Source organism: Rhipicephalus sanguineus, chromosome 5, assembly GCF_013339695.2.
Source record: "Rhipicephalus sanguineus isolate Rsan-2018 chromosome 5, BIME_Rsan_1.4, whole genome shotgun sequence".
Classification (NCBI taxonomy): Eukaryota; Metazoa; Arthropoda; class Arachnida; order Ixodida; family Ixodidae; genus Rhipicephalus; species Rhipicephalus sanguineus.
Window position 1 is genome coordinate 95,581,655 of NC_051180.1, and position 15,964 is coordinate 95,597,618.

The following is a 15,964-nucleotide window of genomic DNA, read 5'->3' on the forward strand; positions in this document are numbered from 1 at the left end:
TGATGAAGCGCTGGTGGGGCCATATTTCATAGTTGTCTTTCTTATCAAGAAGGAGGCAATGTAGAGGCCGAATTGTATTTGGTGCAACCAAAGTGTTGCCGACAACACTTTACACGTGATAGGCAGAGATGCCATTTCCTCAGCCTCTCTCCTCTTTCAACTTCTGTGGAAGCCCAACTGATGTGGCGGACAAGGGTGTGCTCCCTTCAAGTCCGGAGTTCCAAATCTGCCTCGTAGACGTCGATATATAAGAACATCTGAAATTTTGGATGCTAAAAAGCTTCGGCGTCCGATTTTTCGGACTTTCTGCCCATATGTCAGGTCCAAAACAGCATTAATTGAGCCCCCAACTATGCCACATCTTTCATCTCCATATTGGAACCAGCGTTTCCTTGAGTTAATACATTTGCGACCGTAGCGGAGCTTGAAAGGCAGCTTTGCCGCAATACGTGGGTGTCATGAGATGAAGCATATTGAAAATCTAGGGACCACTTCTAATCGGACGTTGACTGTGCCTTGGCAAAGTTCGACCGTAACGGAGCTTGAAAGGCAGCTTTGTCGCAATACGAGAGTGTAATGAGGCGAAGCATATTGAAAATTTGAAGGGGTCACTTTCAATCGGACGTTGACTGCATTTGTCTTTGGGAAGTTCGAATAGTTCGAATAGTAAAATTTCAGTGCGAATCGAATCGAATAGCAAACACTATTCGAAAAATATTCGAAATTTCGAATATTCGCACACCCCTAGTTATTTTTTATATTTCGCTTCATTAGTTGATTAATTAAGGTCTGTTATGCAACATTTCTTTAGTATTCCCTTTTGGACCAAGTACATGTTGTCGCGTCATTGAGGGCATTCCAAAATGACCGATCCAATTTCTTGCAGTGACGTACATGCTGAGTCATGATTTTTTTTTTCGTCTTTTAAAGAAAGCCCGCAAAGTATGAAATAAAACCACGTGACTGTGCCATTCATGCGCGACCGTACCGCAATGCACTGAAACGTGCTTCGATCGAAACACCGGAGCGCGGACCGTCAGCCTATCGCTCTTCTCAGGGACGACGGTGTTTCCTTGCCATGTGCAGCCATCAAAAATGTTGACGCACTGTGAAGCGAATGCTTACAGCCGCGGCTACTCATTTCGCCATGGTCCACGCACTGGTCGTTTCACTCGAAGCACGTTTGAGAGGCTGCATTACGTAGCTCACGAAATGAGTCACGTGGTCATGTTTTGCGGGCCTTCTTTAAACGCTGGAAAAAATCACTACGTAGCGTGTATGTTGTACAGTAAATTGGGTCAGTCACTTTATGCCCTCTACAACGTAACAAAATGCACTTGGCCTTAAAGTGAATGTTAAAAATTATGCCAGCTTTGCACTAGTGGTGCCAAGCCTGAAGGAAGAATGGAGCTGGGTGGCCTTCCTTGTTTATCTTTATTTTTCTCTTTCTTTTTCTTTTTTTTTTCTCACTCCATTCCTGTCTCTTTCTAGCTTTTGTCTATATTCTTTTTTCTTCCCTTTCTCTCTATTTATCGCTTCCTCTTTCTTTCTATCTCTTTCTCCCTCTTTCTTTGTTTCTCTCTCTATGTCTTTCTGTCTTTTCATATCTGTATTCCCTTGATTTCTCTCTATTTTTCTCTTGGTCTTTCTTTCTCTCTCTCACTTTTTCACGTATTCGTTTTCATTTGACACTCGCACCTTCTGTACATGGTAGTAGTGCTTGCCCAATTCCTGGGCCGCATACCCACCTGAGGAGTTTTGCGCGACAGAGCACAAGTTACCGATAGCTTAAGCACTTCACTTAAAGAGAATGAAGAGAGCGCGTCCCAGTTCATGATGATGAGAGTATCTTACGATGGAGCACAAGTTACCGTCAGCTTAGACATCTTCCCTGTTAAAATGTTGCATAACTGATCTTAGTTAGTGAACAAATTAGGCGCAAGATAAAAATATCCTAACGAGTGCCACATGACAGAAAACCATGTCGTTGGTTTCATACGATTGAGGTTAACCACTTCTTTGTGAATATTTGGTTCTAGCTACATGGGACACCCTGTATAAACACGATACAGGTGGCACCCCTAAAAGCTATGACGATTGAGCTTGATTTATCATCAAGTTAAATGTTAAGGTCAGACAACAGAAAACTAAGTGCCTATGAAAAATAGCATAAAACGACTCATGGGGACACTCATGAGGAAAACGGAGTAGATGGTTATATTATGTTTCTCCAATCCGCTTCCAAACATCTCTAAGATGTATTCTTATAAGTTTCATTATTACAGTTGAACCCCTTTATAAGAGACATGTACCGGGAAGCAGTTCTTGTCCATTATATGAGGTGTCTCTTATAAGCAGGGTACCAGGTTCTCATTTTCTGATCAACCCTTATTTCGACGTAAGCACACTGGTGTCTTATGCCCAATGGCCTGTTACATCAGCGTTTCTTATAAAGGTGTTCAACTGTATAATGTAAACTCAATTTCGGTATTTTACTAAGCCGTAAGCAAAATGTTTGTTACTGTGTACTCTAGGCGCACCTAAAGCCCCTCCATGCATTTTCCGCCGGCTAGGTTAAGTAGCACCAACTCGTCCTCCCCCTCTCCCTTTACACCGGTTCCCCGCCCAGTGGAAGCCGAAGTGCTGCCATGATGTTTCTGCTGCTTTTCCGTTTGATGCATCCCCCCCCCATGCCCGCCCATGCTGTCACGACACAGAAACACCGAGCGAAAACTTACTCGTCGGCAGACAGTTTACGACGAACCTCAAAACAACAACGCTTGCGAAACGGAGAAGGAAATATTTGCTTTCTCGCGTGTGCACATGCGTGTGTAGAAACAAGATGGAAGGAAAAAGCGGAAGGAAGTGGCACAAGAACTTCCTTCCGGAAGCTCCGGAACTGGAAATGGGCGGTGTCATCGAAACAATAGATGGCGCTACTTAAAAAGCGGCAGCAGACGTGATGGAGGGGCTTTAGGCGCACCCATATTATTTTACCTTTGTCCTCAACATTGCCTTGATGTAACAGTAAACTGAAATGGAATGTAGATATGTGAATGGTAGGATTGACGCAGACAGTTAAAAAATAACAATAAAGCAGAGGACATGTTTTAGCAGCAAGTTACAAAAGACATTGCAGTAGACAGACGGGCAAAAAGTATTCAGAGTCCTGGGTATTGTATGGGATGCAAGTGGAGGACAGCAAGAGGGTACTTGTGCTAACAATCAAATTATGATTAAAAGAACTTCTTGAAGACAGCAAGAGGGTACTTGTGCTAACAATCAAATTACGATTAAAAGAACTTCTTGAATAATTTAGCAGGAAGAACAAAGATACAGCACGCCTACATATTTTCTCTCACGCAAGTGCTTCTTTTATTGCATATAGCATTGGCACACGTAGTGCGACAGTTGTTAGAATATCATTTGCATATAAGCCAATCTCATCGTATGTAAGTCAAACTTACATCCACGGGAGTTGGTGAATTTACAACAACGCACAAAACTGGGATAGAAATCATGTTCATTTTCAGCACGCATGTCACGAGGTTGAAATTTACAAACATAGGTTACAAGCAAAAAGCCCACTTGAGGTCGAGATAGAGAGAGAGAGAAATGTGATGCGAAAGGCAGGGAGGTTAACCAGAAAACAAATATCTGGTTTGCTACCCTGCAATGGGGAAACTTGGGCTATGTCGGCCTTCAGATAAGAAGTGACAAGGGGGGGTGGTTCTGACTTCGTGCCGGGGGCCACATATCACTGCCCGGCGGGCCACAGGTTGCCGGACCCTGGACTAGAGGAATGCAGTTCAGGGAGACCTCGCTACTTTTCATGTCAGTAACTTTCTTTCTTGTTTTCATATGTGCTGTTTAATTACAGGTGGAAAAGCACATGAGGCCTGCGCGTGAACATCACCCGTGGGGAGATCTTGTCACACCTGCCATCTATGACATCGTGCGACTGCCCGACCTCCAGAAAAAACTGGTCAAGGTAAAGAAACTTCCCGAAATTGTTGCTTGCTGCTCACTCGAATGCTTTGTCTCGCTATAATGCTTTCTAACAAAGCAATCTGCAGGATTGTTAAGCACCATGTGGGGAGCAATTAAGCGAACAGTTATAGACACTGCAATAAAGGGGCACTGCAACACATTTTGAATGTGGTGAGAAGTCATCCGTGAATTTTAGACTGCTTCGATGAGCATGCAAGCGAAATATTACATTCCGCAGTAAGCCCATGATCATGGATGAACGGTTGCTCTCTCTCTGTCCTGCAGCTTCCTTTGCCACATTCAGTAACGTCATAGTCGGTGTGACAGCACATAGAAGCCAGCCATCAGGCTGATCATTTGTGGCCGTGGGTTAACGCCTGGGTGAAAGCTTACGTGAATTTGCAGACGCATCCAATATCGTAGCAAATGTGGCAGTGGGAGTATTTGATGCATCCCACTTGTCCCATCACCATTCTCTCATCAATCTAGCTTGAAAGGTTGCTATGACTGCACTGTGGATGAATAAGGAAGCAATAAGAAAGGCATTTCTTCCACTACTGCCCCAGCTTATAGCAATGTTCAATAAAGGGCTAGTGGGCCAAATAAAGGTTACACTCCTCACATCTCTGTTCGTGTTAGGGCCTTTTCTTTTCAAAAGTTTCATCAGCAAAAGCATTTCAGTGCGTTCTCAGGTATGAGGAAAATGTGTTACAGGCACTTTGAATTAGTCAATGTATTTAGTTAATGTTATAGTTGTACTTAACTCGGAGTAGAGTTCACCAGTTTGCAACGCCTGCTTGTTTCTGTGCATCAGCTACAAGAAAGAAGAAGAGGACGACGAAGTCAGGTGCGCACGAAGAGAGCTGTTCTCGCTGATCGCCACGTTTTCGCAAGTGTTAATGTAGAAAAATGTATTACTATGTAGTGTGACTGACTGTGTCAAAATATATTACTCGTAGGTAATTTAGTAACGCACTCAGTCACACTACATAGGAAAACATTTTTCTACATTCACACTTGCAAAACATGGCAATTGACGAGAACGACAGACCTTGTGCACACCCGAATTCATCGTCCTTTTCTTCTTTCTTCGAGCCGATGCATAAAAAAAAGTAAACGCTACAGTTGAACCCCTTTATAAGAGATACCCACCGGAGTGAAGTTTTGGTTCCTTATATGAGGTGTCTCTTATAAGCAGAGTGCCGCATTCTCATTTTCTGATCAACCCCTATTTCGATGTAAGTACACTGATGTCTCTTATACTCAATTGTCTGTTATACCAGTGCTTCTCGTAAAGGGGTTCAACGAACCCAACTGTATTAGAGTAACGAAGCGACTCCCAGGGGAAGGAAAATACAGTCGAGAATGGTAGCAAATTAACTCGGATAACCAGATTTGTACATTTCTAGGCCTCTGAAGGAGTCTATTGATCTAGGACAGCAGTAGGAGGAGGTCTCTTTGAACAGCCCTTTTCCTGCAGTGAAAAAAAAAATGGGCTGAAGATAGTCACCTTCACTGCAGGTACTGATGACCGGAATCCCCGAGACCTACGTGCCGACGTCACTATTCACCCGAGGGGTGGTCTTCAAGCTTCCAAAGCACATAAGTCGAATGCTGCACCACCTATTTGGTGAGCACCAGTGCCACTCAACGCTGCAATGCATGGCTCGGCACCCGCTGTGGCCCGATCCCGACAGTGAACGGACTTTCCGTAGTAAGTTGTTGGAGCTCGAGCTCTTGAGGGGTGTCTGAGTGCCGAGTTTGCCTTTAGTGTACTCGGCGGGCAAGTGCACACATTACAATGTGATTGCAAGGTGGCCAAGCCTGTTGAAGAACTTGCCACAATGGTCTGTGTAGGCATGATCAAGCTCACAGAGCGATTCCGTCGTCTTTCCAAGACTGCACATTCAGTCTCCCAAATGTAGTCCAAACATTTCGACTACTGATGCAGTCCAGTTCTGGGGCATCTAGATGTGGTGAAACATAAAAAAGCCCTTCTGTTTTTTTGTTTTTCTTTTGTAATGTCATTATACAACCAAGCATGTTCTGACTGCAGATGTGGTCTGAGTTTGTGTGAATCTTGGTAAACTGATACAACGAAACTTTGATCTTTATATTCTTTTCTATTGACAGACTTGCCACTATGAACTTGAGTATTAAAAAAAGACATGCTTTATCAGTGTGAACTAATTTAGTGTTACTCTGTATCTTCCGTTTTAAAATTATGCGTTATGCTCATCTAGTCAAAGCAGCTTGATGCATTTGTTCCTTTCTTGAACTTTGGCCTAAACACTGAACTATGGCACTGCAATCACATTGATTCTGTATCAACACCTTTGGACACCTTTCTTGCTTAGTTGACTGTTTTGTAATTTCTAGTATGAAGGGAGTCCTTCTGCATTAGACATGTTAAGGTGATGTTCATGACTTGTACCTTCTCTATTGCTCGTGGAACATTCCACTGTAGCAATGCATGATGCTTCGAGGCATTGAAGAAACCAGTCAGGCCTGCATCTTGACTTGGACTGTATTTCAACGATTTGTACGCATTTTGTTCTGTGCATGATGTGTAAAGTCCAGTTGCAAATTTCATTTCAATATGCAAGCTTCTTAGGCATTGAAATCATTGAAACCTCTCCTGTTATCCTGTATAGTGGTTTATATTACCTTGTGAGTGCCTATTTTTAAATGTTATTTTTACTCTCTCTGTGCCATAAAGTTGCCGACCTGGCAAGACGCAGTGCGTGAAAAGTTTTTTAATTACTTACTACAACAACTTACTTACTGCAACATGATTTGAATCGCAAGATTAGTTGATAGCCTAAATAAAAGCTGAGGACTCGCTTGCATGAACTGAAGTTGTAATTGATTGAAAATTCATCATATTAAGTTATCAGATCTCATTTGACAATGTACAGCCATCCCTATAAGTTTCTGGAGCATGGAGATCATGACAAAGTTAAATTTCATCTTGATTTCTCCGTCCATCTGGGAGTACAGGTAAAAGATGCGGTAGCCGTGCAAAAAGAGCTGCTGATCTTTTTGATTCCAGGTCCAATACATTGACTCTAAATAAATACAATTTTTCTCAGATTTTTTGCTGTAAAAGCTATTTTGGTTGGGCTTATGTACTATACTTGCAAGTACAGCACTGTTTAGTACACAAATATGCTTAGTGTTTTTTATTTCGTTTCCTTCTTCTTTGACATTGTATACCTTATGTATTGTATCTTGCATTGTATCTTGCTTTCCTGTTGCAAATCAATTCATATTGTAGGTTTCCTGGTTACAAGAGATCTGCTGGTAAACAACTTGCCGCTGATAGGGACTGAACCTACAACATTAGAATAATGCGTCCGATGCTCTACTAATTGAGTTACAGCGGCGGTCGTCCTCCCGACCACTTTATTGGGTATTTCTGCGCGTTTAAACCTGGGAGTGTTAGCCAACAACGCTCATAGCCATGACGGCAAGTGTGCCTTCAGCTGGCATACTGTAGCGCGTGATCTTTTTACGAGTTGCCTGTTCTATCCACTATTAATTGGAAGTGTGCTTTCATGTGTGGCGACGTCAGAACTACATCAGCATCACGAAGTTCCGCCTTCGTATGAAATGTGTGCTGGAACACACTAGTGGTCAGGCAAAAATAGTCGCGAACATGTCAGCCTTGTTTACACAACACCTGGTGCATGTTTTAAGGTTTTCTCCTTTGCCCAACACCAAAAAAACTCTGTTATCACTAAAAGCGCTTTGCAAATGTACCCCGATTTGCTGCTTATGCATTGAGTTAGTTGCATGCATTCTATACACTGCAGTGCTTCAGGCGACTCAAAAAGCCCAATCAACGACTGTACACAGAACACCTTACTATTTACACTTATTAACTCACACCTTTGCTCATTTGAAAGCTCCCTGATGCACCTTTAATGGTTGCCTAAGACATCGTTCAAGCCCTCATACGAGAATGATAGGGCTTTAGTAGCAGGATTACATATTTTTATTGGATCCCGCTTATGTTTGAAATAAGATTGCTATAGTTGCCATACTTTTCAACTTGTGTTTCATCTTGCCTTTTACTGTGCTGTTGTTTTTTAAGCCAATGTACTGTATTTACTTCCATCTGTAATGCCCTATGGGCCCCCGGGATGCAGTATTTAAATGAAATAATAAGCATAGACATCTTTTGTAGTGGTGCCAAAGTGCTAAAAAACAAGAAAAGTGGAAATGCTATCAGTGTTCAAAGACCATTGTTATCGTGTTCCAATTCTCTGCCTATTTTGTTTTTATCACTGTTACGCCTACATCGTTATTATTGTTTATGCTGTAAATAATTAGCTTGTGTTTTAGTGTCTCATGAACATTGTCCGGTTGTACATGTGAACAGTACAGTATTTTTTATAATTATGTACTGCCCATTATGTTTCCAATAAAGTTGGCTGATTAATAGCCACAACGAATAAATAATTTTTCACAATGAACATTGCAAAGCATCACAGCTTATGTGGTGCAGTTTTGTTGCAGAACGATTATCAATCTCATTGTTGCATGCACGTTTGCCATGCAGATTGCTTTCCAGTCAATGTCAGGCTGGGCAATTGATTGGTCGAGCTGACAAATAACTTAATAGTTCTTTATTGCAATTCTGTTTTTTCACTAGGTGATTGAGTTGAAGCAGTATAGCCCAGTAGTGTTTCTTAAATTCTGCTTTATCTTGTTCGAGTAGTTTCCGCATTCCAGTAAGCACCATCTTTAGCTGAAAAATGTCAAGATCAACTAGTTTTGTTTTCTTGTCGCATGTTCAGAGATCACAATTGTCAAACCTCAACTAGCACAAGCTGACACTCTTTAATTACTCACAGTAATTGGAAAGTTGCAAGTAATTAAATTATTCTTGCAGAGCCTTGATCCTGCACTGCAATAGTGTCATCCCCATCCGATCACCCAGCAGCGTTCGCTAGCAGGACAGAAAGATTTCATTTCGTGAGCACTGAACATGTACTTAGCATTTACACTGATTCACAAAGCCTTGTCAATAGCCTCACGCTAGTCTGCCTAAAAAATTTTGAGTGATGCAAGAATTTTATTTGCAGTAACGAGCTATGCTTAGTGTTTTCAATGCTCTACGTCATTGTGTATTTAGCGTCTTCTGTCTCGTACGTCTAATTGCGCAAGAAAAAAAAAGATTGAAGAATTTGAAAAAGATTTAAAGCTTGACTCTGAAATTTCTGAAGCAACAGCCCATCTTTTTCAGAGTGCATGCCAGAGGTGATTACTACAATACCATGCCGCAGCAGTAGACACTGCCACTTCAACAAGTTGTATTGTACACACACCTCAACAAATCAAGCCTGTCCCTGTACACCAGGAGTGCCCATTCATGAAAAAGTGTGCATACATCAGTGGTCCTGTATACAGAAAGACCTGAACTTGCTTTCGCTGATCCCCTCACTTGCAACTTTGTGCAAGGAGGCTTTATTTTTTTGTCAGAACAACATTCTTCACTATGTTTATCACATGTCTTTTAACTATACGATGTAAAATTTGCAGTACTGTAATTATTTTATATGACTTCTGTAAGTTAACAACTGCATGTTAAGTAAATCGATTGAACACTGGCAAAAATTGAAGATCTTTATTGATGGTTAGCACTAGCAAGTAATGCTTGTGCAACAATCTGCTATATTCTTATTTGTTGCGACAATAGGTAAACACTGCACTGTGGAGCAAGATATGCACATGCCAGGGCAGCTGCACTTGTATATTGAGGTTACCTGGGGATATTGATCACTGAGAGATTGGCCCACTAGACCTAAAAGTCTCTAGATACAACTTAAGACAGTAATTGGAGCGTCTTTGGACCATCTGCCCAATTAATCTTCATTGCACGCTCACTGTTCATAGACATGTGCCTTTCAACTGTTATAGGAGTCAGTTTTTCCGCATAGTAGCCAGGCTATGTAGGCAAAGTGAATAGAAATTATGATGCTGTTTACAGACGCATCATAGAGTGAGTAAACGTAATAGTAAACTTAAACGCACCTAAACATTTGGATGAGATTTCCATCAAGGTGATTACTAAATGTGAGAGAGTGCACTGCTCCAGTTACATAGTACTGCCCAAGAACTGGTCTGAAGAAAGTCACTTTGCTTCTGGCACTTGCCTAGTTTTCCAACTCTTGGATGACAACGTGCGGTGGTAAGGTGCATCGTACTGCAATGAAGTGACAGATTTCATTTCATGGAAGGTGAATGGGGGTGACAGACAAGGTAGAAATAAAGTTCGCTAAGCTGACCTATTTTGTTCAAATATGTAAATAGAAAGTTCACCAATCAAGCAGGCTAAAGGGCCTAAGGCACAGTCAAATGATAAAGGTCTCCATGTGACTGAAAACGTGCAACGTTAAGAGAGCGCACGCTCATCGCCATGCACTCAAACAGAAAGTGTTTCGCAATTTCGATTGTGCCACAGTTGTTGCAGTGAGGACTTGCCGCTTGACCAAAACGGTACTGTAAGCCATTACCATAGGCAGTGTTTAGACAAAGCAAACGATATAAGAGTTCCCAGGTGCTGAAGAATACTGTCATTAGCCACAGCATCAACAAAGTGCACATAATGCCTTACAGGTGTTTAGCAGGTACCACGATTCTGCGCAGAATGACGAAAAATTGCATAGTGGCTGCTTCCCTACTTCACAAAAATTATGATTTATAGCGTAGTGGGTTTCTCGCAAGTGCACTTCTATTGGTTGCCAAGAAAGCCCATAAGGCTCCCATGATTCATTCCCTCTCTCTATTTCTTTCTCATGTTAGCGTATGTTATAGAGTGTGGTGGGAGAGTGTAATAACGACCGGGCGTCACACAATGCGAATTACGTAACTAGTGGGTCCTTTAAAGCTTCCAACCCATTACAAAAGGCTCAGTCATAATTCTTCATTTTCATCAGCCGTCGCACCAAGAAACTGCACGTAATGCCTTACAGATGGTACCTCGCTTCTCTGCAGAATGACGAGTAATGTCGTGGTGGGTGCTTCCCAACTTCACAAAAATTATGATTTGTGGCGTAGTGGGTATGTTGCTAGTGTTCCCTTCCTCATGCAGAGCAGGATGTAAGCTTTTTCCATGCACTGGCTAACAGTAACGTAGCCAGAAAATCTTTTTGGAGGGGGGGGGGGTAGTATTCAACCATACCTTATGTGTGTTTGTGTGTTCATTTGCATGTGTGCCTGTATATGAGTGAGGAAACGTAATTGCAAAAATTGGCAAGAAATTAGTGGGTTGGGGTAGTTTGAATCCCTCACCCACCCCCTGCCTAAATTTTCTGCCCCATTCTTTCAATAAAGGGTTTTTCCTCTTCTTTCACTTTGCTTCAAGTGAGCTCAGTGTATCTTTTCCCCCTTAGAGGGTGTGAATTTTCTACCTTTACCCTTATCCTTGGTTTGTCTTGAAGTGTTCTCAGAACACTGACATCAATTACCTGAAACAAATAAAGCAAGAACAGCCAATTAAAAAAAAGACTGCAAGCTAACTCTTACTTTTGCATTATCTTTTTACTCGATATTTAATTTGCTGCACCCAAAACCTTGTGTTACAACTCAAAGCTTGTAAGCAAAGAGGGCTTTTTTTTTAAAAAAAGCTGCTGAACATTTGTTATTGGTGAGACGTATTCCAATGATATTACTGGCCATCGCTGACTGTTGTGAAGAGTTTTACCATTAAAATGTTCTATGAATGCTACAGGTTCTGGACTGTGCAATCGCATACAAACGTGGTGAGTGCATATATGTCTGTGTACACAAGCAAGATTGAAGTGTTGTCTTTTCTGCTTCTTGTTTTACATCCTTTCTTTCCCCATTTTCCAGCCATTAGCAGCAGCAGCATGTTTATGTCCATTACAGGACTAAGGCTTTTTATAGCAACCGCTAATTAGTTACCCCCATCCTGTGGCTGAACTCAAGCCTATGCCTGCAATCTTCGATATCTCATCACAACACTTATCTGATGACCAGGACTGCTCTTTTCATACTTTACATCCTAATCTGTTACTCTGATAGTCTACTGCAAATTGGTTATGTGGAATCCCACAAGGTGGCAGAAGGGTTGAGAAAGGGAAATTCACAACCGTCTGGCTGCAGCACGAAGCCACAAGAAAATCCATACAGATTTCTCGGAAAGAAAGCTTCTTAGTTGCCGAAAAATTTGTCCTGGTCCAGGGATCAAACCCGGGACAAACACCTTTTCAGGGCAATCGCTCTGTTCTACCAATAGACCACTGATATCTGCTTTATATTACATATACAGGCATTACATGAAAGACCTAGCTGCACTGTTGTGAACTTAGAATAAAAAGACGAACAGAATAAATTGAGAGGAATCTCCACAGTCCACCAATCCAACTTTCTAGCAAGTTGGTATGCCATTAAAATGGCGTTGCAGCAGGTCTATTAGGTATACACAGAAAGCGGAAACATGTGATGCACATGCATGCCCGGCACACATGTGCAATGCACGTTTGAACCTCTGGACGTGCATGAAAAAAGTGCGACATTTTGGAAACAAACGTACAGGAAAAGGTTCTAGCCATGCACACTCTTATTGCTGGGCCAAGTGATAGACATGGCTTTGCAAGCTTGGATGGACAATATTACAGCAAGCAATAATTTAATAAATTGTTTTAATGCTCACATGGAACACATCTGCAAATTGAGCTAATTGAAAACATGCAAATGCGACCGCCTGTCAGCAAAGGCTGTTATGCCCTTGATTGCAGCGCTGACAACTAGCTAGACTTCACAGGTTTCGAGTTCACGAACTTGGCAACAGTAGCCATTCACATGACGTTCTTCTCAGTCATGAACTTTTTATTCTCTGTCCTACCAGAAACGGAGCCCACCATAAAAGTTTACCAATTTATACGGAGCTTGCGACATGGCAAAAAAACATGTTACATACGTTTCACACATGCCTCCCCTCATAAACAATACTTAAATTAGAATTATAAATTCCACCACTTAATGTTTGCCACTCACATGACAAAGTGCCCCAAAGTTATGAGCTATACAAGTGTTAATGCATAAAACATGAGCCCTCCCTCCACCAATAAATGCAAGCACCACAATGTTCGTCTGAGCACTCCAGCTAGAAACACTGCTTCATCCCACTCCCACTCCTTTTCTGAAACGATTATTTAATCAACAGAAAAGAGGCACAGCTGCATTGAGAATGTAATGCGTGCATTTGCAAACACAAGTGGCCCCAGGATATTAGTATGTCCTGCCTGGTTCGTATGAGTACATTAACTATAGCCAGGTGCAACTTTAGAATGCAGTCGCTTTTATGAAATGAAAGGGAACACGGGAGCACACAGTAGATAGCCTCGTACCGCTCATGTGGCACGGTGCAGTATCAAAATATTAAAACAGAAGGAGACAGTGGTGTCATCCCTTATAGTGCCTACACTCCCGTCACGAATGTGTCTTTATTTTATGCTTTCTTCTTGGTGGTAGCTATCTTCTGTTGGAACATTTCAGTGAACAATGATTGCTTTCGATAATGATTGTTGCTATCACAGCTTCGTCTGCCACAACAACATAAAGTGATAAAAAAAGAAGGAAAACTTCAAGAAAGGGTGCAGGCAACAGATGGAATGGCACCACTCTCCTTTTATTTTTACATTTCGCCGCCGTGCCGCACCACGTGTCTGTTACGAGGCTATTTGCCAAGCGCTCACTTGTTCCCTTTCATAAAAATGACTGCTGTGCACAAGCCTGCACCAGTGGACACACACTCCAGACCGACGTCATGAGCCGGACGGCCTGTGGTCTTACCGACGGAGTAAGTGGTCAAGAACGTGAGCAAGACTACTACTTTTAGTCACGGAAGCAGTTGTCTGCGGTGCATCAATCGTCTGGGTGGGACCTCTCCCGCGTTCTTAAGTTGTACCTGACTATAGCCACGTATTGATCATGCAAGTTGGACAAGCACAGGTTACACTTATGGAGATATTTTTTTTATCACAAGCTTCGATCCAAACAATGCATACAACCACAAAACTCGGTAATACCGAGATTTGTTCCTGCAATGACATCATCAACTACATTCACATTAACAAAGAAACTTAGAACACACGCTGCTGCAGAAACGCACAGTAAAAAAACCACGATATGTAAGGGGAGACATTATAGACCTCAATTTTGTATTGTACAATGCATGACAACAGCAGCTACAAACTGTAGCCAGTGAGATTTCCTTACTACATGGAGCTGCCAAGGTGAAATGACAGGACGAAGTGCATCCAAGATAGAGCATGTTAGTGAGTTTTCGAAACTGGTCATTTCTGAGTCTTCTCACACTTACATTCAGTGCGATTCCACCAAGGTTCATGAATACATACAAAGAATAGATCATGTCTCAAGGTTGCCGATCTCAGTAGGTTTTGGTATCTTCAAACGTTTCAAACAAGGTGAAGTTTGTGAAAGCTGACAAGCACGCCGTAGTGACAGTCGCACCTAAACTCTCGCACAAGTGTTCTTGGAATGGCATGACGTCAGACTATAAGTGACCAACCGTCAGAGGTGTTTGGTATGTCGTTTGTTGGATCAACCGGACTGCATAACGAACTCAGTATAATCGCGAACGATGACACTTGTCCATCACTACACTGTCAGTCATCTTCAGCTTGCAGTTTCTCACGATCACGATGACAACGGTGCTAGGTTGTGGTTAATCCTGTCGGCATCCTCTGTCTGGCAGAAGGCTTCGTAAACGTTGGCGATCATGCTGCGAAGTAGCTCTTCCTGGAGCACGGTTCTGAGGAAGCCATCTTGTCTGCCGGAAACGAGGCTGTTCCTAAGCACGGGCAAAAGTTTTGCCATGGGAAATCCCGTCGACACCGCCAACGATGAAGCGGCAGTTCGTTCTCCACTGCCGTTTTCTCGTTCCGCGGCTAGCATGTTCTGGTAACACGCCTCGACGTCGTTCGTGAGGCTCGTGATACCCCGGTCTATGCACATTCCCAGAACCTTGGAGAAGTCGTCCGTCTCGAGTACGTCTCGCGTCTCGAGGATCATCACGTTCAGCACCCTCACATCGTCCGTATCGCCTTCGACCTCGAGAGGAGGCAGGAGCAGGCGAAGGAAGCCCGGGAGCGGCTTCTTGGAGTCGCGTGAGACATGCTTCTTGACGAAATCGAAACCCACGGCGAAGTCGGCGGGACCGACGCGCTCCTTGAGGCCTATGTGGCCGAAGGCGGCGACCACGGCGTCTCTGACGACACGCACAAGCTCGTGCAAACCGTTCTCAAAAAAGTGCTGCACCTGAGCCAGGTAGCGCTGGTGAATGTCTTGGTTGGTGAGCGCCGGCAGCACGCCTCCCGAGTTTTGTTGCGCCCGCTGCGAATTCACGAACACGTAGCCTCCGACGACGCCGAGCTGCACGCGAACGAGCGAGGCGAGCAGGCTTTCCGCGTACACGCTCGCCAACGCGAAGGTGAGAATGCGCACCTTGATTTCCTCCCAAAGCTCGAGCCTGTTTGCAGGCCGCGTCTTGAGCTTCTCGAGCAGGCTGTCCGTCTCGAGTAAGGCGAGTAACGGCTCTCTGATCTTCTCCAGGAGAGTCAAGATCGTGTTGTCCGACGTCTGCAGGATGTTCTCGAAGTGGTGCTGATGTTTGATTTGATCGATGTAGCTCTGAGTCTGTTTCGTTTCCCAGTCGCGCAATTTTCGCTGCAGATACCGGTTTAGAAGGTAGGCGCCTCCGACTAGGCCGACGCTGAAGCATATCTTCTTCTTGTGCTGCCGCACAGCGTTGTACAACCGGCTAAACATGGCCCGACGATTGTGAACTCTTTTCCTTCCTCGAACTTGGGCTGTCGGAGAAGTTTTCCCTGCTGACGCAGCTCTCGCGCTGCTACCTTGACCGCATCAGAGCGCCATTTTGCACGCCGTTGCCAGACAAGAAACAAGAAATCCGAAGAAC

The 15,964-nt window shown here is 43.3% G+C and overlaps 2 protein-coding genes across 7 annotated transcripts in view; one reads left to right on the plus strand and one right to left on the minus strand.

The window, feature by feature from the left end:
- Positions 1-8,576, plus strand: part of LOC119394014 (uncharacterized) — a 56,635-nt gene extending 48,059 nt beyond the window's left edge. For 3 of the 6 annotated variants that reach the window (XM_049415583.1, XM_049415584.1, XM_049415582.1), the window contains exons 10-11: positions 3,881-3,991; positions 5,512-8,575. In XM_049415583.1, coding sequence (XP_049271540.1) covers positions 3,881-3,991; positions 5,512-5,742 — 342 coding nt within the window. In that variant the 3' untranslated portion in view covers positions 5,743-8,575. Of the gene's footprint in view, positions 1-3,880; positions 3,992-5,511 lie in introns of all 6 variants that reach the window. The other 3 variants (XM_049415585.1, XM_049415586.1, XM_037661222.2) reach the window with 2 other exon arrangements.
- A 3,959-nt stretch (positions 8,577-12,535) lies between these two features.
- Positions 12,536-15,950, minus strand: LOC119394017 (peroxisomal biogenesis factor 3). Its single transcript, XM_037661224.2, has one exon. The coding sequence runs from the start codon at positions 15,811-15,813 to the stop codon at positions 14,683-14,685; it is 1,131 nt and encodes a 376-aa protein (XP_037517152.1). The 5' UTR covers positions 15,814-15,950; the 3' UTR covers positions 12,536-14,682.
- Between the last annotated feature and the right edge of the window lie 14 nt (positions 15,951-15,964).